At 41.9% G+C, this 27034-nt stretch overlaps 1 protein-coding gene across 1 annotated transcript in view; it reads left to right on the forward strand.

Moving 5' to 3' along the window:
• The window catches only part of LOC124016958 (bifunctional glutamate/proline--tRNA ligase-like), an 87231-nt gene that overhangs the window by 25192 nt on the left and 35005 nt on the right, over positions 1–27034 (forward strand). Inside the window, exons 13-15 of the mRNA XM_046332293.1 lie at positions 14614–14724; positions 26106–26242; positions 26623–26830. Of these exons, the coding sequence (XP_046188249.1) occupies positions 14614–14724; positions 26106–26242; positions 26623–26830 (456 nt within the window). The remainder of the gene's footprint in view (positions 1–14613; positions 14725–26105; positions 26243–26622; positions 26831–27034) is intronic.

Genomic DNA, 27034 nt, shown 5'->3' on the forward strand with positions numbered 1-27034 from the left:
GTTTTTCACAATTCCTGACATTTAATCCTATTAAAAATTCCCTGTCTTAGACTAGTTAGGATCACTACTTTATTTTAAGAATGTGAAATGTCAGAATAATAGTATAGAGAATTATATCTTTCAGCTTTTATTTCTTTCATCACATTCCCAATGGTTCAGAAGTTTACATACACTCAATTAGTATTTGGTAGCATTGCCTTTAAATTGTGTAACTTGGGTCAAACGTTTCGGATAGCCTTCCACAATAAGTTGGGTAAATTTCGGTCCATTCCTCCTGACAGAGCTGGTGTAACTGAGTCAGGTTTCTAGGCCTCCTTGCTCGCTCATGCTTTTTTTCATTTTCTATAGGGTGGAGGTCAGGGCTTTGATATGCCACTCCAATACCTTGACTTTGTTGTCCTTAAGCCATTTTGTCACAACTTTGTAAGTATGCTTGGGGTCATTGACCATTTGGAAGACCCATTTGCGACCATGCTTTAACTTCCTGACTGATGCCTTGAGATGTTGCTTCAATATATCCACATAATTTTCATGCCTCATGATTCCATCTACTTTGAAGTGCACCAGTCCCTCCCGCAGCAAAGCACCCCCACAACATGATGCTGCCACCCACGTGCTTCACGGTTGGGATTATGTTCTTCGGCTTGCAAGTCTCCCCCCTTTTTCCTCCAAACATAACGATGGTCATTATGGCCAAACAGTTATATTTTTGTTTCATCAGACCAGAGGACGTTTCTCCAAATGGTACAATCTTTGTCCCCATGTGCTATTGCAAACCGTAGTCTGGCTTTTTTGTGGCCGTTTTGGAGCAGTGGCTTCTTCCTTGCTGAGCGGCCTTTCAGGTTATGTCGATATAGGACTTGTTTTACTGTGGATATAAACACTTTTGTACCGGTTTCCTCCAGCATCTTCTCAAGGTCCTTTGCTGTTGTTCTGGGATTGATTAGCACTTTTCGCACCAAAGTACGTTTATCTCTAGGAGACAGAACACATCTCCTTCCTGAGTGGTATGACGGCAGGGTGGTCCCATGGTGTTTATACTTGCGTACCATTGTTTGTACAGATGAACATGGTACCTTCAGGCATTTAGAAATTGCTCCCAAATATGATCCAGACTTGTGAAGGTCTACAATTTTTTTCCTGAGGTCTAGGCTAATTTCCTTTCATTCTTCCATGATAAGAGGCACTGAGATTAAAGGTAGGGCTTTAAATACATACATCAGGTACACCTCAATTTGACTCAAATGATGTCAATCAGCCTATCAGAAGCTTCTAAAGCCATGACAATTTTCATTTTCCAAGCTGTTTAAAGGCACAGTCAACTTAGTGTATGTAAACTTCTGGAACTCCAGGAACAGTTTGGTGACGAACGATGCCTTTTCCAGCCTGATGGAGCACCTTGCCATAAGGCAAAAGTGATAACTAGGTTGCTCGGGGAACAAAACATCAATATTTTGGGTCCATGGCCAGGAAACTCTCCAAACCTTATTCCCATTGAGAACGTGTGGTCAATCCTCAAGAGGCAGGTGGACAAACAAAACCCCACAAATTCCAAGCATTGATTATGCAAGAATGGGCTGCCAGTAGTCAAGATGTGGCCCAGAAGTTAATTGACAGCATTCTAGGGTTGATTGCAGAGGTCTTGAACAAGAATGGTCAACACTGCAATATTGACTCTTTGCATCAACTTCATGTAATTGTCAATAAAAGCCTTTGACACTTATGAAATGCTTGTAATTATACTTCACTATTCCATAGTAACATCTGACAAAAATATCTATAGACACTGAAGCAGCAAACTTTGTGGAAATGAATATTTGTGTCTTAACTTTTGGCCACGACTATATACACACAATTTTATTGGCATATATTCAGTAACTTCAAATGTTATTTGGTTTTCTGAGATGTATTCAAAATACGTTCAAATATAGTTTTTTTCTGAGACTTCTACTTTGAAAATCAAAGGACATAGTTGCCTTTTAAGTTATATATAACAGAGTAAAAACTGACGGACAACTATGAAAGGTCATACCAAGTTTATTCACCCGCTGGGTCATCCAGCTGCATAAGTCAAGCATATCCACACAAGCACTAGTATTTATGCTGAGTTTCCTTCTCCTCATCTCTGAGCAGCCGATACATCTCTGTTGCTATACAGAACTTTAGTGATATCTGTTCTTCATCTAAACCGACCTCTGCCCAAGTTCCTCATTCCTCCCCAAGTCACGGCTGTCATGTTGACTTGTACCAGTCTGTGGCTTTTCTCCTCCGATATGATCCCTCATAGCTAACGATAACATACAGTGGTGCAAAAAAGTATTTAGTCAGCCACCATTTGTGCAAGTTCTCCCACTTAAAAATATGAAAGAGGCCTGTAATTTTCATCATAGGTACACTTCAACTATGACAGACAATTAGAAAAAAAATCCAGAAAATCACATTGTAGGATTTTTTAAATGAATTTATTTGCAAATGATTGTGGAAAATAAGTATTTGGTCAATAACAAAAGTTTATCTCAATACTTTGTTATATACCCTTTGTTGGCAATGACAGAGGTCAAAGGTTTTCTGTAAGTCTCAACAAGGTTTTCACACACGGTTGCTGGTATTTTGGCCCATTCCTCCATGCAGATCTCCTCTAGAGCAGTGATGTTTTGGGGCTATTGCTGGGCAACACGGACATTCAACTCCCTCCAAAGATTTTCTATGAGGTTGAGATCTGGAGACTGGCTAGGCCACTCCACTCCTTCGTTGCCCGGGCAGTGTGTTTGGGATCATTGTCATGCTGAAAGACCCAGCCACGTTTCATCTTCAATGCCCTTGCTGATGGAAGGAGGTTTTTGCTCAAAATCTCACAATACATGACCCCATTCATTCTTTCCTTTTCACGGATCAGTCGTCCTGGTCCCTTTGCAGAAAAACAGCCCCAAAGCATGATGTTTCCACCCCCATGCTTCACATTAGGTATGGTGTTCTTTGGATGCAACTCAGCATTCTTTGTCCTCAACACGACGAGTTGAGTTTTTACCAAAAAGTTATATTTTGGTTTCATCTGACCATATGACATTCTCCCAATCTTCTTCTGGATCATCCAAATGTTCTCTAGCAAACTTCAGACGGGCCTGGACATGTACTGGCTTAAGCAGGGGTACACGTCTGGCACTGCAGGATTTGAGTTCCTGGCAGCATAGTGTGTTACTGATGGTAGGCTTTGTTACTTTGGTCCCAACTCTCTGCAGGTCATTCACTAGGTCCCCCCGTGTGGTTCTAGGATTTTTGCTCACCGTTCTTGTGATCATTTTGACCCCACGGGGTGAGATCTTGCGTGGAACCCCAGATCGAGGGAGATTATCAGTGGTCTTGTATGTCTTCCATTTCCTAATAATTGCTCCCACAGTTGATTTCTTCAAACCAAGCTGCTTACCTATTGCAGATTCAGTCTTCCCAGCCTGGTGCAGGTCTACAATTTTGTTTCTGGTGTCCTTTGACAGCTCTTTGGTCTTGGCCATAGTGGAGTTTGGAGTGTGACTGTTTGAGGTTGTGGACAGGTGTCTTTTATACTGATAACAAGTTCAAACAGGTACTATTAATACAGGTAACGAGTGGAGGACGGAGGAGCCTCTTAAAGAAGTTGTTACAGGTCTGTGAGCCAGAAATCTTGCTTGTTTGTAGGTGACCAAATACTTATTTTCCACCATAATTTGCAAATAAATTCATTAAACATCCTACAATGTGATTTTCTGGATTTTGTTTCTCTCATTTTGTCTGTCATAGTTGAAGTGTACCTATGATGATAAATTACAGGCCTCATCTTTTTAAGTGGGAGAACTTGCACAATTGGTGGTTGACTAAATACTTTTTTTGCCCCACTGTAACCTGACAGAATTTATAGGTTCAACATTCCCCTCTCTCCCTCAGTGACAGGAATAATGATTCTTCATATTTTCATGTTTAGAACTCAGAACCCATCATAGTAAATAAACTATATTCCACTACCTCAAGTGTTTGAAAAGTTGGTATTTTCAAATAAACTACAAAATACAACATTTTCTGCCATGGTCTGCATTCTACACATCCTCTCAATTCATGATGTAGTTCTGCATAGCGCTATCAAGGGTTAAATGTTTTCAGAGTAATTAACCTCAATTTTCTACTTACCTTAAAGGGCAACTCTGCCCTTTAAACATTAACACTATCATGAAGTATTTAGTGATGTCCTAGACAGTTTTCGTGTAATTTTATGATTTCATGTCTGACTGTTTAGTGATGAGCGGAATGACTTCTCTGATGTTTTCAAGTAGGATCCTTGAGAGGAATAAATTATGGACTGTCATATTCAGCTATTTACAGTGAATTCGGAAAGTATTCGGGCTCCTTGACTTTTTCCCCATTTTGTTACATTACAGCCTTATTCTAAAATTAATTTAATTGTTTTCCTCATCAATCTACAAACGATACACCATAATGACAAAGCGAAAACCGATTTTTAGACATTTTCGCAAATGTGTATATTTCTTTCTTTATTTAACCAGGTAGGCTAGTTGAGAACAAGTTCTCATTTACAACTGCGACCTGGCCAAGATGAAGCAAAGCAGTGCGACCAAAATAACAGACTTAAACATAGGATAAACAAAAGTACAGTCAATAACACTATATAAAAATCTATATACAGTGTGTGCAAATGAGGTAAGATTAGGGAGGTAAGGCAATAAATGGGCCGTAGTGGAGAAGTAATTAAACACTGAAGTGATAATCTGTAGATGATGAATGTGCAAGAAGAGATACTGGGGTGCAAAGAAATGAATAACAATATGGGGATGAGGTAGTTGGATGGGCTATGTACAGGTGTAGTGATCTGTGAGCTGCTCTGACAGCTTGTGCTTAAAGTTAGTGAGGGATATATGAGTCTCAAAGCTTCAGTGATTTTTGTCATTCGTTCCAGTCATTGGCAGCAGAGAACTGGAAGGAAATGCAGCCAAAGTAGGTGTTGGCTTTGGGCATGACCAGTGAAATATAACTGCTGGAGCGCGTGCTACGTGTGGGTGCTGCTATTGTGACCAGTGAGCTGAGATAAGGCGAGACTTGGATGACCTGGAGCCAGTGGGATTGGCGACGAATATGAAGTGAGGGCCAGCCAACGAGAGCGTACAGGTTGCAGTGGTGGGTAGTATATGGGGCTTTGGTGACAAAATGGATGCCACTGTGATGGACTGCATCCAATTGGCTGAGTAGTGTTGGAGGCTATTTTGTAAATGACATCGCTTAAGTCAAGGATCGGTAGGATGGTCAGTTTTACGAGGGTATGTTTGGCAGCATAAGTGAAGGCTGCTTTGTTGTGAAACAGGAAGCCCGATTCTAGATTTAATTTTGGATTGGATATGCTTAATCTGAGTCTGGAAGGAGAGTTTACAGTCTAACCAGACACTTATTTGTAGTTGTCCAGAGTAGTGACGCTGGACAGGCGGGCAGCGATCGGTTGAAGAGCATGCATTTAGTCTTACTTTCATTTAAGAGAAGTTGGAGGCCACGGAAGGAGAGTTGTATGGCATTGAAGGTCATCTAGAGGGTAGTTAACACAGTGTCCAGGGGCCAGGAGTATACAGAATGGTTTTGTCTGCGTCGAGGTGGATCAGAGAATCACCAGCAGCAAGAGCGACATCATTGATGTATACAGAAAAAAAGAGTACAAAAAAAACAACGGGTACCTTATCTTTGTAAGTATTCAGACCCTTTGCTATAAGACTTGAAATTCAGCTCGGGTACATCCTGTTTCCATTGATCATCCTTGATTGGAGTCCACCTTCGGTAAATTCAATTGATTGGACATGATTTGGAAAGGCGCACACCTGTCTATAGAAGGTCCCACAGTTGACAGTGCAAATTAGAGCAAAAACTAAGCCATGAGGTCAAAGGAATTGTCCATAGAGCTCCGAGACAGGATTCTGTCGGGCACAGATCTGGGGAAGGGTACCGAAATATTTCTGCCGCATTGAAGGTCCCCAGCAACACAGTGGCCTCCATTCTTAAGTGGATGATGCTAGGAACCACCAAGACTTTTCCTAGAGCTGTCCACCTGGCCAAACTGAGCAATAGGTGAAGGGCCTAGGTCGGGGAGCTCCAGAGTTCCTCTGTGGAGATGGAAGAACCTTCCCAGAAGGACATCTGCCACTGTAGCACTCCACCGGTCAGGCCTTTATGGTAGAGTGGCCAGACTGAAGCCACTCCTCAGTAAAAAGACACATGACAGCCCACTTGGAGTTTGCCGGAAGCCACCTAAAGGACTCTCAGACCATAAGAAACAAGATCTTCTGGTCTGATTAAACCAAGATTAAACTCTTTGGCCTGAATGCCAATTGTCACATCTGGAGAAAAACTGCCTACGCTGAAGTGTGGTGGTGGTGGCAGCATGTTGTGTGGATGTTTTTTAGCAGCAGGGACTGGGAGACTAGTCAGGATTGAGGGAAAGATGAATGGAGCAAAGTACAGAGAGATCCTGGATGAAAACCTGCCCCAGATCTTAGGACCTCAGACTAGAGCGACGGTTCACCTTCCAACAGGACAATGACCCTAAGCACACAGCCAAGTCAACCCAGTAGTGGCTTCGGGACACGTTTCTGAATGTCCTTCAGCGGTCCAGCCAGAGCCCGGACTTGAACCCGATCAAACATCTCTGGAGAGACCTGAAAATAGCTGTGCAGCAGAGCTCCCCATCCAACCTGACAGAGCTTAAGAGGATCTACATAATGACCGTGGAGGAAAAAGGGGGAGGCCAGCAAACCGAAGAATACCATCCCAACCGTGAAGCATGGGGGTGGCAGCATCATGTTGTGGGGGTGCTTTGCTGCAGGAGGGACTGGTGCTCTTCACAAAATAGATGGCTTCATGAGGAAGGAAAATAATGTGGATATTTTGAAGCAACATCTCAAGACATCAGTCAGGAAGTTAAAGCTTGATCGCAAATGGGTCTTCCAAATGGACAATGACCCCAAGCATACTTCCAAAGTTGTTGCAAAATGGCTTAAAGACAACAAAGTCAAGGCATTGGAGTGGTCATCACAAAGCCCTGACCTCAATCCCATAGAATGTTTTGGGGCAGAACTGAAAAGGTGTGTGCGAGCAAGGAGGCCTACAAACTGGACTCACTTACATCAGCTATGTCAGGAGGAATGGGTCAAAATTCACCCAACTTATTGTGGGAAGCTTGTGGAAGGCTACACAATTTCCATGCAATACTACCAAATACTATTTGAGTGTATGTAAACTTCTGACCCACAGGGGAATGTGATTAAATAAATAAATAAATCATTCTCTCTACTATTATTCTGACATTTCACATTCTTAAAATAGTGGTGATCCTAACTGACCTAAGACGGGGAAGTTTTTACTAGCATTAAATGTTAGAAATTGTGAAAAACTGAGTTTAAATGTATTTGGCTAAGGTGTATGTAAATTTACGACTTCAACTGTATGTATGTCATAGCTAGGGAAAACATTTGTTTCTCCTTTAAGCTTGTGGTATCTGCGATGAGGAGAAGGTGTGTGTGGTGGGGAGGATGGATTGACATACATGTACCCCTACCCCATCCTGCCTGAACTTTTTCTTGCCCTCGCCGAACCTCTTCTCTCTCTTGCGCTTCCTCATGTATTTGACATTGAACTGCATCTCACTCTTTCTGTTTCCAAGCTGCCAATTAGCTGTATCAAGGTACTCTTCTTACTCCTCCACTCCCTTGCTTCCTCCCTCCACCCCTTCATCTATGTGCTTTCTAATGATGCACAGTGTACCAGAACTAATGTACTTTTTGATGTCAGAACATGAAAAACGGTTTGGTACTAGAATTGTTTTCTTTCTGTATTTTTATGAAATGTGTCAGGTTGTATACTGATTGAGTCAGCGCAGCTGATGTCCCCCTTTAGCACGAGTGCACCGCGCATATCTCTTGCCTGTTCCACTTACTCATTGCTAGTGCTTGCTCTCTAACCTGTCCTGACAAGGAACCACTGCACTGGGATTCTGGGCGGTGTCATGTTAGCTCCACACTCGTTCTGCCTAGAAGTTAACACACTTGAGTAATGCACCTCGGCATGTAGAACTGTTATTTACTGTTCGCCAAACAATGTCCATAAAGCTAGAACACTTTATTTTCAATGCAAGAAGATACAGCTCTGGGGGTTAACTTTCCTTGCAAGCTTACAGCTAACGCTAAAATCAATTCACTACCCTAGTACTTTGATTGTGACCATAATGAAGAATATGCTGATTTTCATCTTTATTCACTTGGTCCCGAAAACTAACCCTGCCTCACATCTCCTTCACCGAACCAACTGACTCTGTGCAAAGCTTGTGAATGACATCATTACTGGGCTTGACAGGGTGTTCCCTTTTTTGTTTGACCAAATTTGTATATATTTTTTACATTTTTTGTTGTTGGGTGGGGGCTACAAGTACGCTACACAAACTCAAACAATCTCAAACGCAATTTCCGTTGTCCTGTTGGCTGCCACTCCAAAATGTTTTTTTTTTTAAGTATGTAGATATAAAGTATTGATCATTATGATCATATTACTGAATAACAAAAAAAAAGATAAGTCTACAGTGCCTGTATAAGTATACAGAAAGTATTCGCAGCCCTTTTGAAATTTTCCACAGTTTGTTGTATTTAAAATGGATTCAAGTGAGATTTTGTCACTTGCCTACACACAATACCCCTCAATGTCCAAGTGGAATTATGTTTTAAGAAATATTTATAAATTCAATCAAATGAAAAGTTGAAATGTCTTGAGTCGAAAAGTATTCAATCCTTTGTTATGGCAAGCCTAAAAATGTGCTTAAGTGGCATGGACTCAAAATAGTGTTTAACGTCATCTCTGCCCCCCCCCCCCCACACACATACAGATAATTGTAAGGTCCCTCTGTCAAGCAGTGATTTTAAAACAGATTCAACCCCAAAGACCAGGGAAGTTTTCCAATGCCTCACAAAGAAAGGCACCTATTGGTAGATGGGTGACACAAGCTGTCGTTGAATATCCCTTCGAGCATGGTTAAGTTATTAATTATACTTTGGATGGTGTATCAATACACCCAGTCACTACAAAGAAGGCGTTAGACTTATTCTAAAATGTATTAAATAGTTTTTTCCCCCCCATCAATCTACACCCACACACAACCCCATAAAGACAAAGCAAAAACAGGTTTTTAGAAATGTTTGCAAATGTATTAAAAATTAAAACGGATTACATTTACATAAGTATTCAGACTCTTTACTCAGTACTTTGTTGAAGCAACTTTAGCAGTGATTCCAGCCTCAAGTCGTCTTGTGTTTATATATACTCATTCCAGGGTTTTTCTTAATTTTGTACTCTTTTCTACGTTGTAGAATAATAGTGAAGACATCAAAACTATGAAATGTTTTTTTTCCGGATTGAATGACCATGTCTTTTCTCTTTGCTTATTTGAGCTGTTAGTGCCATAATATGGATTTGGTCTTTTACTAAATAGGGCTATATTCTGTATACAACCCCTACCTTGTCACAACACAACTGATTGGCTCAAACGCATTAAGAAGGAAATTCCACAAATGAACTTTTAACAAGGCACACCTGTTAATTGAAATGCATTACAGGTGACTACCCCATGAAGCTGGTTGAGAGAATGCCAAGAGTGTGCAAAGCTATCAAGGCAAAGGGTGGCTGGTTTGAAGAATCTCAAATACAAAATATATTTGGATTTGTTTCACTTTTGGTTACTACATGAATTCCATACTCTGTGTTATTTCATAGTTTTGATGTCTTCACTATTCTACAATGTAGAAAATAGTACAAATTAAGAAAAACCCTTGAATGAAATGATATATATATATTTTCCTTTTTTAATAATATAAACTCAGCAAAAAAAAATACTTCCTCACTGTCAACTGCATTTATTTTCAGCAAACATCAGCAAATATTTGTATGAACATAAGATTGAACAAATGAGACACAAACTGAGCAATTCCACAGACATGTGACTAACAGAAATGGAATAATGAGTCCCTGAACCAGGGGGGGGGGTCAAAATCAAAAGTCAGTCAGTATCTGGTGTGGCCACCAGCTGCATTATGTACTGCAGTGCTCAAGTACTGCATCCTCCTCATGGACTGCACCAGGTTTGCCAGTTCTTGCTGTGAGATGTTACCCCACTCTTCCACCAAGGCACCTGCAAGTTCCTGGACATTTCTGGGGGGAAAAGACCCTAGCCATCACCCTCCGATCCAACAGGTCCTAGGCGTGCTCAATTGGATTGAGATTCAGGCTCTTCGCTGGCCATAGCAGAACACTGACATTCCTGTCTTGCAGGAAATCACACACAGAACAAGCATTATGGCTGGTGGCTTTGCCATACCGGAGGGTCATGTCAGGAAGAGCCTGCAGGAAGGGTACCACATGTGAGAGGAGGATGTCTTCCCTGTAACGCACAGCGTTGAGATTGCCTGCAATGACAACAAGCTCAGTCCGATGATGATGTGACACTTCGCCTCAGACCATGACGGATCCTCCACCTCCAAATCGATCCTGCTCCAGAGTACAGGCCTCAGTGTAACGCTCATTCCTTCGACGATAAACACAAATCCGACCTTCACCCCTGGTGAGACAAAACCGCTACCTGTAAGTGAAGAGCACTTTTTGCCAGTCCTGTCTGGTCCAGCGACGGTGTGTTTGTGCTCATAGGCGATGTTGTTTCCGGTGATGTCTGGTGAGGACCTGCCTTACAACAGGCCTACAGGCCCCTCATTCTAGCCTCTCTCAGCCTATTGTGGACATTCTGAGCACTGATGGAGTAATTGTGTGTTCCTGGAGTAACTCGGGCAGTTGTTGTTGCCATCCTGTACTTGTCCCGCAGGTGTGATGTTCAGATATACCGATCCTGTGCAAGTGTTGTTACACGTGGTCTGCCACTGCAAGAACGATCAGCTGTCTGTCCTGCCTCCCTGTAGCACTGTCTTAGGTGTCTCACAGTACGGACATGGCAATTTATTGCCCTGGCCACATCTGCAGTCATCATGCCCCCTTTGCGCAATGCCTAAGGAACATTCACGCAGATGAGCAGGGACCCTGGGTATCTTCCTTTTGGTGTTTTTCAGAGCCCCCCCCCAAAAAAACTAAAATAATTTACATTTTAGGTACTTACTCTACAATACTAACCTAAAAGCCTGTACAGAATAGAAAATAGTCTAAATCATGCATCCTCTTTGCAACAAGGCACTAAAGTCAACTGCCAAGAAATGTACTTTATATCCTGAAATCAAAGTGTTATGTTAGGGGCAAATACAACACATCACTGAGTACTGCTCTTCATTTAGGGCTTTTGGGAAAGTATTCAGACCCCTTGATTCCCCCCCCACACATTTTTTTTGTTACGTTTCATCATAATTCTAAAAGGATTTAAATAGTTTTTTAAATTAATAAATTAGTCTGAATACTTATGCAAATAAGGTATTTTTTAAATATATATTTTTTAATTAGCAAAAGTATCTAAACCTGTTTTCTCTTTGTCATTATGGGGTATTTTGTGTACATTTGAAGATTCATAACAAAAAAGAAATTATTTTAGAATAAGGCTGTTATGTACATCCTCTGCTGCCACACTCACCATCCTAACTGTCAGAGCTTAAGGATATTTAGAGGAGAATGGGAGTAATTCCCCAAATACAGGTGTGCCAAGCTTGTAGCATCATACCCAAGAAGACTCGAGGCTGTCATCGCTGCCAAGTTTGCTTCAACAAAGTACTGAGTAAAGGGTCCGAACACACTTCAGTTTTTTTTCCTGTATATATCTTTTTGCTTTGTCATTATGGGGTATTGTGTGTAGATTGATGAGGGAGGTTTTAGAATAAATCAAATGTTATTGATCACATGGTTAGCAGATGTCAATGTGAGTGTAGCAATGCTTATGTTTCTAGGTTCGACAGTGCAGTAATCTAACAAATTTACAACGACTACCTTTATATACACACAAATGTAAAGATGTAATACCACTTGAGATTTTCTGGACTAAGAAATAATACATTAAAAAAACTAATTACAGCAACGTATTTTCTAAGGACCTGAAGCAAGGTGACCTTCTCTGTTGGCGCCGTCTTAGCTTAGCAGACCGTAAGGCTGTAACATAACAAAATGTGGGAAAAGTCAAGGGGTCTGAATACTTTACGAATGCACTGCATTTGTGTGGTGGCTGCACAGAATAGAGCTAAGCACAAGTAAAATCGTAGATGAGAACCTGGTTTTCTGCTTTCCACCAGACACAAGTAGATTCAAGTCAAAACTGTAACTCGGCCGCTCAGTAACATTCACGGTCTTCTTGGGAAGCAACACTAGAGTAGATTTGGCCTCGTGCTTCAGATTATTGTGCTGCTGAAAGGTGAATTCATCTGTCTGGTGGAAAGCAGACTGAACCAGGTTTTCCTCTAGGATTTTGCCTGTGCTTAGCTCCATTCAGTTTATTTTTTATCCTGGAAAAACTCCCCAGTCCTTAACAATTACAAGCATACCCATAACATGATGCAGACAGTACTCTGCTTGAAAATATGCAGCGTCACTTAATGTGTTGTTCCTAAACATAACATGCTGACCAAACCGCCAGCGTTGTGTGCGCGAGCGTTGCAAAATAGGTATACACCTACATGTTATTCAAACATTTCATCCAAACTGCTCGTGTGGGTCTACAGGCTGCAAGTCCTACCTCTCCCGTCTACTAATTGGTTGTTTCGAGCATACTAAACCACATGGGTGATTGATAGATGAATGTGGTCCGCATTCCAGTCAAGTTGGTTGCCAACCGCCGTATTAAATCCACAGAAGAAGAATGAACGAGGAGAGATTAATCAAAGAAAACTAAAAACAAAGTTTCCCCTTTTATATGGGAACGAATTGTTGGAGTAGAGAACACGATTATGTGACTCAAGTTGGGTCTTCCAAGAAAAAGCAAAAAAAATACCACACGCCTTTCAGGTTAAATAACAACCCAACATTTCTCCCAGGACGTATTAGATAGCCACCTCAAGCTAGCTAAATGTCCATGAATGTTTCGACCTGTCCCCCAACTAATATAGTTGGTTTAGGTATTTTAACCTGCCTCTGGTGGGGATAGACAAAATCAACATGTGCATGATGGTGCACGCATGCATGAGAGCACCAGCTGTTCCAGATGACTGTGTGATCACACTCTCCGTAGCCGATGTGAGCATGACCTTTAAAAAAAGGTCAACATTCACAAGGTTGTGAGGCCAGACGGATTGCCAGAATGTGTACTCGGAGCATGCATGGACCAACTGGCAAGTGTCTTCACTGACACTTTCAAACTCTCCCTGACCGAGTCTGTAATACCTATATGTTTCAAGCAGTCTTTCAAGCAGACCACCATAGTCCCTGTGCCCATGAAAGCGAAGGTAACCTACCTAAATGACTATCGACCCGTAGCACTCACGTCGGCAGCCATGAAGTGCTTTGAAAAGGCTGGTCATGGCTCACATCAACACCATCATCCCAGATACCCTGGACTCACAACAATTCGCATATCGGCCCAACAGATCCACAGAATCTCAATCGCTCTCCACACTGCCCTTTCCCACCTGGACAAAAGAAGAATGCTGTTAATTGACTACAGCTCAGCATTCAACACCATAGTGCCCACAAAGCTCATCACTAAGCTAATGACCCTGGGACTAAACACCTCCCTCTGCACCTGTATCCTGGACTTCCTGATGGGCCGCCCCCAGATGGTAAGGGTAGGCAACATCTGCCATGCTGGTCCTCAACAAGGGTTCCCTTAAATGTACGTGTTTTGTCCCCTACTGTACACCCTGTTCACCCATGACTGGCCCCTCAGGGGTGCGTGCATGTCTCTCAACACCATCAAGTTGGTTGACCACACAACAGTGGTAGGCATGATCACTGACAACGAAAAGATCTGGCATGGTTCCCCAGAGCCTCCTGGTTCTACAGCTGCACCATCGAGAGCGTCCTGATTGGTTGCATCACTGCCTGGTATGGCAACTGCTTGGTATCTGACCGCAAGGCACTACGGAGGGTAGTGTGTATGGCCCAGTACATCACTGGGGCCAAGCTTCCTGCCATCCAGGACCTTTATACCAGGCAGTGTCAGAAGAAGGCTCAAAAAATTGTCCCCCCCCCCCCCCCTTGGTTTTGCACTGTTGCTACTCGCTGTTTATTATCTATGCAGAGTCACTTTACCCCTACCTACATGACAACTAGGATCAATAAACTCCGATAAGCAAAACCTTTGGCACTGGAATATCTGTCTATCATTAAAGCAGGGCATTCTAAGGGTCTGTTTTGAATAGGCTACAGGATGTGAAAAATTTAAGGGACTTCACCACCTCATGGCCATTGATGCAGATTTCCTTTCAGAATGAGTCTTCTTTTCCCCCTTGTCTGTGTTGTTGGCAATGCATACTGAAAACTGGCTTCTCAAACTACTTTCTATCCTTTTCTCTCTCATCCCTGCACTCCGGTCCAATTGAAATGTCCTATGTGTTTAGTCAGGATATTGAATGAGAATTTCTGTCTCTACACAGGACACCATTGCAATAATGATCCTCTCCCATGTGTCTGTAGGTTGTCGACCCAGTGGCGCCCAGATATACAGCCCTGTCAGGATCCTACTCCGTCCCTGTTGTCATCCCCGAAGCACCAGAGGAGATGAAGATGGCCGTCAAACACCCCAAGGTACATTGACTGTTATTTCCACTCTTGTTTATGGAATGGCAACCTATTCCCTATGATGTGTACTCCTATACTACCAAAGCTTGGCCAAAAGTAGTGCATGGTATAGGGATTAGGGTATAATTTTGGACACACCCTGACTAGATAGACGTATTGCATTCTTATCTAGTGTTCAGCAGCCAAAGCATGATGTGTATATTACTCTGACAACGCTAAAATGGATAATTCCCCCGCACAAGTCAAGTTGAGGATATGATGTGATGAGTAGTAAATAATCAACCAACTAAATCTTACCATAATGAATAGCCTAACTGAGGGGCTTCTAAACTGCAGTCCACAATTGTATTTGTGACTCATTTCAGGAAACTAGGCGTATGTCGCGTGTCAGTGCTTCACAGTTAAAAAAAAAATCAAAATGTGTTTTTTGGAGGGGCAGAAATGCCTTCTGGAACATGTGAACTTTCATGTTCCTTAATAACCCATGTGTATGCCATCTGTAAATTACGAATACAATTGTTACATTACGAGCCTAGTTGGTTCAGCCACAGAAAAAGCCAACAACCTTCCCACTAGCCATGATTGGCTGAGATAATGAGTGCCAAGAGATTAGTTTGGATTGGTCTACCATGTCGCACGTTTCTGTCTATTTGAACTGGTCAATGTGTAGGTAATCCTTTCTAACACAGTTTTTAAAAACATCACTTAGGAGAACTGCGTAAGTGTTGCTCTCCACTTTCTGCAGGACTGAGTTCTGGAATTAGAGTATGATAGCTGGGGAAACGCCTGTCTCTGGATTACATCTTCAAACTAAGGGCAACCATGGCATCTGTGACAGTTTGAAGTGTCCATCCATGATGTATAGGGGTAAGATAGTCTAGCTAGCTACATTTTCAGATATTACACATTTCTAATTTTGTCAGTAATTTGAATTTCAAGTTGGTGTACTGTTAGCTAATGTTGGCTGGCTGGCTCGCTTGCTAATGTTACGTGTATGATCTGTGTCGTCATATTATTCCTTTCTCAGAGCCATTTGCTTTGTTAGTTATATCCTAACATTAGCAAGCTAACATTGAACCTGGTTGGTTAGCTACCTGCAGATTCATGCAGGGTAATAATGTCATGAGTTGGGATTATGGTTCTTTGTTTAGCTAGATACATGTCTAATAGACTCCACTATGCATGTAACCATTTCAATAGATTGTTCATGATGTCACTGCAACAATTGTCGATAGACATAGCTGGTAAATTTACTCTAGCTATCTACTCCGATTTCAGAGACCTTTCATCTGAGTGTGTCAGAGCGCAGAATAACTGACATTGACGAACACTCAACACCCATTGAATATGGCTGGTGTCAGTAAACGTTGGCAAAAAAGCGTAATTAAATTGATGCCAGCAGCACAGTTATGGTCACCAACGCACTGGATAATATAAAAACAGCCTAACCAGCTCTGCGAGGGCAAGTAAAAATGGTCAGTGAGATGTTCTCTCATTTGTGTCTTGAAGTAGCTAGCCAATGTTAGCCAGTTAGCTTGGGTGCTTGACTGCTGTTAGGACAGAAAGCTCTGATCAACCCTACTCCTCGGTCAGAGTGTCCAGTGTGCACTCTGAATGCTCCAAGAGTGAAACGCTCTGAGTTTTTCAAATGCCCAGAGCACACGCTGGCTGACACTCCAGATTAAATTTACGAATACACCCGAAGTATGAACCAGATTTATTCTTGAAATCTTTGGTTGTTTACTACATGGCATCACATGCAAATCCTTAGAGATAAGTGGGGCTAAAGCTTAAGAGGATGTAGATGACAAAATAGCTCTCCAGTAGGTGTGCCAGAACATTTTTCCCAAAATTTAGGTTACAAGTTGATCAACTTTAAAGCAGAATTACTTTCCCATTTTTCCTCAAATGTAGTGTATGATATAAACAAAATGTAGCTCTGAGTCTCTAATTTCATCCAATGTATTAAAAAAAACACAATTTCAAATTTTGCTGCATAAAACCAACTTGGTCGGTCTCATTTCTATTTTGTGAAAAGTAATTATTTTATAAAAATCGCAAGCTGCAACAGAATACCATCGTGGATACTATTTTTATGTCTATGCGTCCTGTATAAAGAAAGTTGGATGTAGTTTCACAAGTTAATAATAACCAGCACAACAATTGGAAGTCTCCAGGAACATTTAGAATGCTAGCTGGTCCTGTTCATCTGACTCTGGGGAAGTAGGTAAATGGCTTCATTGCCAAAATCTTAAACTATCCCTTTTAATATGGAGGAATGTTAAAAAAATATATAAAAAATGTGTGATAAATTCATAGGCAGGTTGTAAAAGTGGACATTTTCGGGATGGAAAAATCATGCCAATTTAAACAACCAAAACCAGATAGGGAGCACGCAGAAAATCTATTTAACTATATACAGTGCATTCGGAAAGTATTCAGATCCCCTTTTCCACATTGTTACTTTACAGCCTTATGCTAAAATAAATGTTTTTCTCTTCTCATCAACCTACACACAATACCCCATAATGACAAAGCAAAAACACGTTTTTAGAATTTTTTGTAAAAAACTGATATCACATATACAGAAGTATTCAGACCCTTAATCAGTACTTCGTTGAAGCACCTTTGGCAGCGATTACAGCCTCGAGTCTTCTTGGGTATGACACTACAAGCTTGGCACACCTGTATTTGGGAAGTTTCTCCCATTTTTCTCTGCTGATCCTCTCAAGCTCTGTCAGGTTGGATGGGGGAGCGTTGCAGCACAGCTATTTTCAGGTCTCTCCAGAGATGTTTGCTCGGGTTCAAGTCTGGGCTCTGGCTGGGCCACTCCAGGACATTCAGAGACTTGTCCCGAAGCCACTCCTGCGTTGTCTTGGCTGTTGGCTTAGGGTCATTGTCCTGTTGGAAGGGTGACCTTTGCTCCTGTCTGAGGTCCTGAGCGCTCTGGAGCAGGTTCTCATCAAGGATCTCTGTTCTTTACTCTGTTAGTCTTTCCCTCGATCCTGACGAGTCTCCCAGTATCTGCCGCTGAAAAACATCCCCACAGCATGAAACTGCCCCCACTATGCTTCACTGTAGGGATGGTGCCAGGTTTCCTCCAGATGTGACACTTGGCATTCAGGCCGAAGAGCTCAACCTTGGTTTCATAAGACCAGATAATCTTGTTTCTCATTGTCTGAGAGTCCTTTAGGTGCCTTTTGGCAAGCTCCAAGTGGGCTGTCATGTGCCTTACTGAGAAGTTGCTCCATGTGGCCACTTTCATAAAGGCCTGATTTGGTGGAGTTCTGCAGAGATGGTTGTCTTTCTGGAAGGTTCTCTCATCTCCACAGAGGAACCCTGGAGCTCTGTTGTGACCAAGTTCTTTTTTTTACTTACCCCTCTTTTTATATAGACGTATGTGCCTTTCCAAATCATGTCCAATCAATTGAATTTACCACAGGTGGACTCAAAGTTGCAGAAACAGTTCAGGGATAATCAATGGAAACAGGATGCACCTGAGCCCAATTTCAAGTCTCATAACAAGTGGTCTGGATACTTATTTTTTACATTTGCAAAAATGTCCACCTATTTTCAATTTGTCATTATGTGTTATTGTGTGTAGATTGTTGAGGACAAACATGTAATTCATGCCTCTTAAGGTCCCATCAACTTTCTGTAGGCTAGGCCTATTATATTTATTTCATCAACTTTTCTAATATTAAGCACATTGCTTCTCTTTACAACAGCAGTATAGCCTACCAGGTTGGCATGAAAATGAACCACGGGAAAAGCGTCCTCCATTCACAATGTAACTGCATAGATGACATGTATTTTTACATGTCATCTATGATAATGGTCCATTCCAAATCAAAACAAATTTCACACATGTAAAGACGAGATTCAATCAAGAATAGTGTAATGGGTGACTACAGTGCCTTGCGAAAGTATTCGGCCCCCCTTGAACTTTGCGACCTTTTGCCACATTGCAGGCTTCAAACATAAAGATATAAAACTGTCTTTTTTGTGTGAAGAATCAACAACAAGTGGGACACAATCATGAAGTGGAACGACATTTATTGGATATTTCAAACTTTTTTAACAAATCAAAAACTGAAGAATTGGGCGTGCAAAAGGTGGGAGACTCTGTCCATAGGACAACAATCAGTCGTATATTGCACAAATCTGGCCTTTATGGAAGGGTGGCAAGAAGAAAGACATTTCTTAAAGATATCCATAAAAAGTGTTGTTTAAAGTTTGCCACAAGCCACCTGGGAGACACACCAAACATGTGGAAGAAGGTGCTCTGGTCAGATGAAACCAAAATTGAACTTTTTTGGCAACAATGCAAAACGTTATGTTTGGCGTAAAAGCAACACAGCTCATCACCCTGAACTCACCATCCCCACTGTCAAACATGGTGGTGGCAGCATCATGGTTTGGGCCTGCTTTTCTTCAGCAGGGACAGGGAAGATGGTTAAAATTGATGGGAAGATGGATGGAGCCAAATACAGGACCATTCTGGAAGAAAACCTGATGGAGTCTGCAAAAGACCTGAGACTGGGACGGAGATTTGTCTTGAAACAAGACAATGATCCAAAACATAAAGCAAAATCTACAATGGAATGGTTCAAAAATAAACATATCCAGGTGTTAGAATGGCCAAGTCAAAGTCCAGACCTGAATCCAATCGAGAATCTGTGGAAAGAACTGAAAACTGCTGTTCATCTCCATCCAACCTCACTGAGCTCGAGCTGTTTTGCAAGGAGGAATGGGAAAAAATTTCAGTCGATGTGCAAAACTGATAGAGACATACCCCAAGCGACTTACAGCTGTAATCGCAGCAAAAGGTGGCGCTACAAAGTATTAACTTAAGACGCCCAATTTTTCAGTTTTTGATTTGTTAAAAAGTTTGAAATATTCAATAAATGTCGCCACTTCATGATTGTGTCCCACTTGTTGTTGATTCTTCACAAAAAAATACAGTTTTATATCTTTATGTTTGAAGACTGAAATGTGGCAAAAGGTTGCAAAGTTCAAGGGGGCCGAATACTTTCGCAAGGCACTGTATTAACCTATTACTTGTGAATGCGCCTCGGAATTGGATGAGAATGCGCGCCGTTGCGTCCCCGATGTTTGTCGGTCACTTGTAGCCTGTAGGAGACCCGATCACTTGACAGAGAGCCATGTAAGTGAGAGCTATCTCGGAACGCAGCCGGGAGAATGGAATTACAATTATATTCAGCCCAAGGGCACAACAGCCATTAGCCGCAAATGGCATAGATTCTTTTTAGGGGGCGTTACTGCCACAAAAGGGATACAGACGGGAAATTAGAGGAATTATCAAGTGCTTGTCATATTGTGAATGAGAACTGATGAAGTGTGTACAGCCTGCACAAATAAATAGGCAGAGCTCATGCTTTTCATGCAACTTTTTTTCAAATCTTCATTAGTCACCTTATGCAGCCTTAGAATGTACTAAAAATCTAAACACATAGCCCAACATTTGTATCACAACTGTTACATAAATAACTCTAAATTAAGCATATAGGAGTACCTGTTCCTTTTGTTAACCGCTCAACACAGAATATCCGCATGTGCTCAAATAGCTGAATAAAATCTAAATTATATTTCCTATGTTCTATTGTATTCTATTTTTCCAGGTGCGTGGTAGCAGCTGAATAAAACGAGAAAATGATCTTTAATACCCTTTATGAATCGGCCTTACGGCCTTCGCCAGAGCTTTTGTGAGTAAAAAAAAAAAAAAAAAACATGTATCCCTAGCCCCACCCACATCCGTTCCATGCATCGAATGGGGTTGAGTCGAGGGAAAACAAATAAGTGCTACCAAATATAGCAATATGCATTTCATAAATATTCTAATAAAGTGTGTACCTAAAATGTATTAAACACGTCTGTAAAACCACTGAGGACATCAACCTACCAAGCAAGTTTTCATAAATTGACTGAGAATACAGAAGGAGCCTACAATAGGGATAAACGTCAGCTTTCGTTCGGAAATGGAATGAAATCCTCAACAAATGGTATTTTTTTAGATTTAATGCTATTAATTGTTGAACATGTGTCAAAGGAAGTAAGAGGTTAAAGTCACACAGACTGTTTTTCTAGCCCGAAAGCAGCACAACAAGGCTCCACAAAAGAAAATAAACGATGTAGGAGAGGCAAGTGGTCAAAGAGGGGACCAGGAACATCAGGCCGTGGACACGGAGCGACAGCAGGACTCGGTTATTAACCTCTCCAAGAAAGTTCTCAGAAGCGCAAGTCTCAGTCTTATCTAAGGGCCTCTAGGACAGCTAATTCTGTCCTATAGTTAACAACTCCTCGATTAATACCCATTAGGTTAGTGGGACAAAAAGCCATGTCAGTATATATGAGAAAAACAAACCACATTCAGAAGGACCTCACTAGGACAGCAGAACTGGCACTTAACCGAAGATGAATCTTTCATTAGTTCATTGCCAAACCTGCAGCAGACAAAAGGGGGTGCTGTGGTCATTTTAGACTACGAAAAATCCAAAGATGAAATTCAGACACAATTCATTAATGAACGTTTCTATAGAAAACTGAGTTTTGATCCCACACAGGTGTTCCAAAAGGACAGGGCTCCAGATTAGCGCATATATTAAACAACCTTATCTCAAAACCTGCATATGAATACCTTTGCTGCAAATGTGCCATAAGTCCATATGCCTGTACATTTTGCCGAAATGACACAAACCTAAGACACAAGGCAATTATCCAGACGACAGACCAGTGGTTGCAGGAATAGGCTCAATGCTAGAACCATTGTCAAACTTCATAGACTCTTTTATTAAATCTCATGTGCAAGCATTGCCGTCATATGTGAAAGACTATAAACTTCATAAACAAGATTTCACCAATAACAGGTTCAACAGAAGACTGTATTTTAGTCACATTAGATGTTGAGTCTATATACCAGCATTCCCCATATGGGGGGGCTGGCAGCCCTAGCTCACTATTTGAGAGACCGAGATACTAATGAATTCCCACCAACAAACTTTATTCTTGAGCGAGCTGAATATTTTTGACATATGACTATTCCACATTCGCTCAGAGTTATGCTAAACTTTGGGCCTTTTTAAAGAATGTTTTAACAATGAAAATTAAAATCCATTTTTAAATAAAGCCCTGAAGTGGTGTGGATATATTAACATTTTTTGTAAATGGGGAGTAACGGGAGAAGAGCTGTCAGACTTTATGGCATTACTCAATGACATTGACCCCAATCTCAAACTCACTATTGAATGTGACACTAGACGGGTTAATTACCTCCTATGTGAACTGAGAAATCATATGGAACCCTGTTTACAACTCTGTATAGAAAAGAAATGGACAGAAATACTAATACTATTACAGGGGGACAGGTTCCATCCTGAGCCATTAAAAAGAGGACTTCCAAGACAGTTTTTCAGGCTCCGCCGTATATGCCATTCCACAGAGGATTGTCTAGAAAAAGCAGCGGAGATGCCAATAGGTTTCTGAGTGGCTACTCTCCACAATGTGTGGATGAAGCTCTTAATTTGGCATTAGGGAAAACACGAGATGAATTGCTACAAAAAAAAGTCCCACGAGAGCTAAAGAACACTCTGTAATGTTCACCACCACTTATACTTTGAACTCGTGAAAAGTGGGAGATGCTGTCAAGAAACACTGGCTTATTTTATCATTGGACCCAGCTCTGCCAGCTGAATTTAAGAATCCACCACTTATTGTCTAGAGGACAGGTCACAATTTACGTGTAAATTGGTTCATGACAACTGCCAGCCACAAAATAAAATACGCCCTCCAAATGGTAGCAAATAATGCAGAGGAAGCACACAGTGCATATGATGAAGTGTGAATATTTCTGCCACCCAAATACAGGAAAATGGATCCGAATATATGAAATTATTATGCACTCCACCACCCATGTTATCTACATGATTAAATGTACATGTGGGCTGTGCTATGTAGGTAAAACCTCGTTCTCTCAAACAGAGAATCAGTGAACATAAAAGTTCAATCAGGATAAACGACAGGGATTATCCAGTCGCAGTACATTTTAATGACCTAAAGCATGCCATTTCTACCTATTTTTACAGATTTTGTGGCATAGGGAACGTTAAGATATCAGACAGGGGAGGTGACATTAATAACACTCGGCTGCGGCTGTGTGCGGCTGCTCGGCCATGGAAACCCATTTCATGAAGCTCCCGACTAACGGTTATTGTTTCCAGAGGCAGTTTGGAATTCAGTAGTGAGTGTTGCAACCGAGGACGGACAGAAGATTTTTATGTGCTACGCGCTCCAGCACTCGTTGTTGACAGGTGTATGAAATTGGCACCGTCATAGGATGCCACCTTTCCAAGTCAGGTCATTCAATTTCTGCCCTGGTCAACTAAGGGTGGTTATTGTGAAGTGGAAACATCTAGGAACAACAACAGCTCAGCTGCGAAGTGGTGGGCCACACAAGTTCACAGAACAGGACCACAGAGTGCTGAAGCACGTAGTCTGTAAAACTTTCTGCCCTGCTAGAGCTGCCTTGATCAACTGCAAGTGCTGTTATTGTGAAGTGGCATCAACTAGGAGCAACAACAGCTCAGGGTGCTGAAGCGCATAGTAGAGGTCGACCGATTCTGATTTTTCAACACCGATAACGATTTTTGGAGGACCATAAAGCCGATACTGATTTAATTGGACAATTTTTTAAAATGTATTTGTAATAATTACAATTACAACAATACTGAATGAACACTTTTTTAAAACTAATATAATACATCAATAAAATCCATGTAGGCTCAAATAAATAATGAAACATGTTCAATTTGGTTTAAATAATGCAAAAACAAAGTGTTGGAGAAGAAAGTAAAAGTGCAATATGTGCCATGTAAGAAAGCTAACTTTTAAGATCCTTGCTCAGAACATGAGTACATATGAAAGCTGGTGGTTCCTTTTAACATGAGTCTTCAATATTCCCAGGTAAGAAGTTTTAGGTTGTAGTTAATTATAGGAATTATAGGACTATTTCTCACTATACGATTTGTATTTCATATACCTTTGACTATTGGATGTTCTTATAGGCACTTTAGTATTACATTTACATTACATTTAAGTCATTTAGCAGACGCTCTTATCCAGAGCGACTTACAAATTGGTGCATTCACCTTATGACATCCAGTGGAACAACCACTTTACAATAGTGCATCTAAATATTTTAAGGGGGGTGAGAAGGATTACTTTATCCTATCCTAGGTATTCCTTAAAGAGGTGGGGTTTCAGGTGTCTCCGGAAGGTGGTGATTGACTCCGCTGTCCTGGCGTCGTGAGGGAGTTTGTTCCACCATTGGGGAGCCAGAGCAGCGAACAGTTTTGACTGAGCTGAGCGGGAACTGTACTTCCTCAGTGGTAGGGAGGCGAGCAGGCCAGAGGTGGATGAACGCAGTGCCCTTATTTGGGTGTAGGGCCTGATCAGAGCCTGGAGGTACTGAGGTGCCGTTCCCCTCACAGCTCCGTAGGCAAGCACCATGGTCTTGTAGCGGATGCGAGCTTCAACTGGAAGCCAGTGGAGAGAGCGGAGGAGCGGGGTGACGTGAGAGAACTTGGGAAGGTTGAACACTAGACGGGCTGCGGCGTTCTGGATGAGTTGTAGGGGTTTAATGGCACAGGCAGGGAGCCCAGCCAACAGCGAGTTGCAGTAATCCAGACGGGAGATGACAAGTGCCTGGATTAGGACCTGCGCCGCTTCCTGTGTGAGGCAGGGTCGTACTCTGCGGATGTTGTAGAGCATGAACCTACAGGAACGGGCCACCGCCTTGATGTTAGTTGAGAACGACAGTATTGCCAGTGTAACAGTATAGCTTCCGTCCCTCTCCTCGCTCCTACCTGGGCTCGAACCAGGTAGGAGCTAGGTTACGGTTACGTACACATTGGAGCAACGACAGTCCTTTTTTGCGAATGAACACCGCATCGATTATATGCAACACAGGACACGCTAGATAAACTAGTAATATCATCAACCATGTGTAACTAGTGATTATGATTGACTGATTGTTTTTTAAAAGTTAAGTTTGCAACTTGACTCCATAGACACTGTATTCGGTAGGCCAAGCTTTGAAAAACTACAAACCTCAGATATCCCACTTCCTGGTTGGATTTTTCTCAGATTTTTGCCTGCCATATGAGTTCTGTTATACTCAAAGACATCATCCAAACAGGTTTAGAAACTTAAGTGTTTCGTTCCAAATCTAATAATAATATGCACATATCAGCATCTGGGACAGAGTAGGAGGCAGTTCACTCCGGGCATGCTATTCATCCAAAAGTTAAAATGCTTCTCCCTATCCCAAAAAGGTTAAGAACAGATTATTTTATAATGACGGCCTACACCGGCCTAGCCCTATGGGACTCCCGATCACGGCCGGTGGTGATGCAGCCCAGGATCGAACCAGGGTCTGTAGTGACTCCTCTTGCACTGAGATGCTACGCCACTCGGGAGTTTGTGGCAACAGTTTGGGGAAGGCCCTTTCCTGTTTCAGCATGACAATGTCCCTGTGCACAAAGCGAGGTCCATACAGGAATGGTTTATCAAGATCGGTGTGGAAAAACTTACAGCCTGCACAGAGTCCTGACACAGAGTCAACGTAGACTGCGAGCCTGTCCTAATCACCCAACATCATTGCCCAACATCACTAATGCTCTTGTGGTTGAAAGTCCCTGCATCAATGAAAGCGAGTGGAGGCTGTTATAGCAGCAAAGGGGGACCAACTCCATATTAATGCCCATGATTTTGGAATGAGATGATTGAGGAGCAGGTGTCCACATACTTTTGGTCATGTGGTGTGTGTATATTATAACATATTTTATAACTTACAATCAATTAGACAGTCAGATAATTGTAAATGTAATAATTGCAAATTCCAGAAACTGTGCATTCAGTGCACATGCCTAGTGATTTGTTATGTTTGAGCAGAGGAACACAGCATTAGCCATGGCAAAATGCATAGAATTGTAGGAAATTACCTTTAAAACGGCGTAATGTCCTTTATGCCACCAAGATACCTTTTCCAGCTAATACTGTTAGAATTTAGACATCCTCTTCCAATGAACTGTGGAATCAAAATAATGAAATTATCTTCCAAATGTATTAATTTTAAAATGTTGTTTACTTATACTTGCCATCATTTAACTGATAATAAGACATATATTTCTGCTAACTTATATATGATGGGGGTTGCCAATTTGCCTGGGCGGGGGTCCCTGGGCAAGAAAAGTTTGAAAACCCCTTGCCTTACCAATATACCCAAATAAACTGCCAAACCAACCAAATATAGTCAATCCAACATAACATCAGCAACTAAACCTGGCAAACGTATTTCTGAACCCTCCCAGAACATAGAGGTGGGTATGAAAGCTGTGTGGTACGGACCCAGGGTGCTGGTGGAGGGGGCGGACGCAGAAACCTTCACCGAGGGAGAGACGGTCACCTTCATCAACTGGGGCAACATCATCATCACCAAGATCCACAAGTGAGTTGAATAGATTTTTGGACGTGGAACTTTTTACAGGAAGTTAATCAAGAGGGCTTGCCTTGGCAAGTGTTCACCCAGTCCCAGAAAGCTACATTATCAGTGCAGCAGTGAAACACCATATTGAACTAATCTAGATAAGTTGTACTGTGGCTCTCTAGATGCTGGGATCACAACTAGGATCACTGGCATAGATACACTATGTAACTCGTCTCTGTTTCTCTGTCTCTGTCTTCTCGCTCTCTGTGTGTGTGAGTGTGTGTAACTGATGTATCGCATTAAACAGGCTTAAGTGAAATTTTACCAAATGTAGAAGGAAGAAAATAAATATCTCAATTCCTTAACTATTATCCCCTCATCTCTATCGCTGTGTGATCCAGAGATCCCAGAGGTAAGGTCACCTCCCTGGAGGGCAAACTGAACCTAGAAAACAAGGACTTCAAGAAGACCACCAAGATCACATGGCTGGCCGAGACCCCCCACGCCCCCCTGCTGCCCACAGTCTGTGTCAACTACCAGCACCTCATCACCAAGCCCGTCATGGGCAAGGAGGACGACTTCAAGGAATACATCAACAAACAGAGCAAGGTGGGTGTGTGAGTGAATGTGGATGGGTCAAGCCTGTGGTTGTGTATGTGGGAGGGGGGGTTGGTTATCTATGCGGTATGTATGAGGGAGTGTGTGCATGTGATGTGTGCTAAACTGTTACAAGAAGGGCTTAAGTAGTTAGTAAAGATCATTATTATGATTAGAGCAGATATCATTGACCAGTATGAAGAATCACTTGTAATC

Source organism: Oncorhynchus gorbuscha, unplaced genomic scaffold, assembly GCF_021184085.1.
Source record: "Oncorhynchus gorbuscha isolate QuinsamMale2020 ecotype Even-year unplaced genomic scaffold, OgorEven_v1.0 Un_scaffold_13:::fragment_4:::debris, whole genome shotgun sequence".
In the NCBI taxonomy this organism is placed as follows: Eukaryota; Metazoa; Chordata; class Actinopteri; order Salmoniformes; family Salmonidae; genus Oncorhynchus; species Oncorhynchus gorbuscha.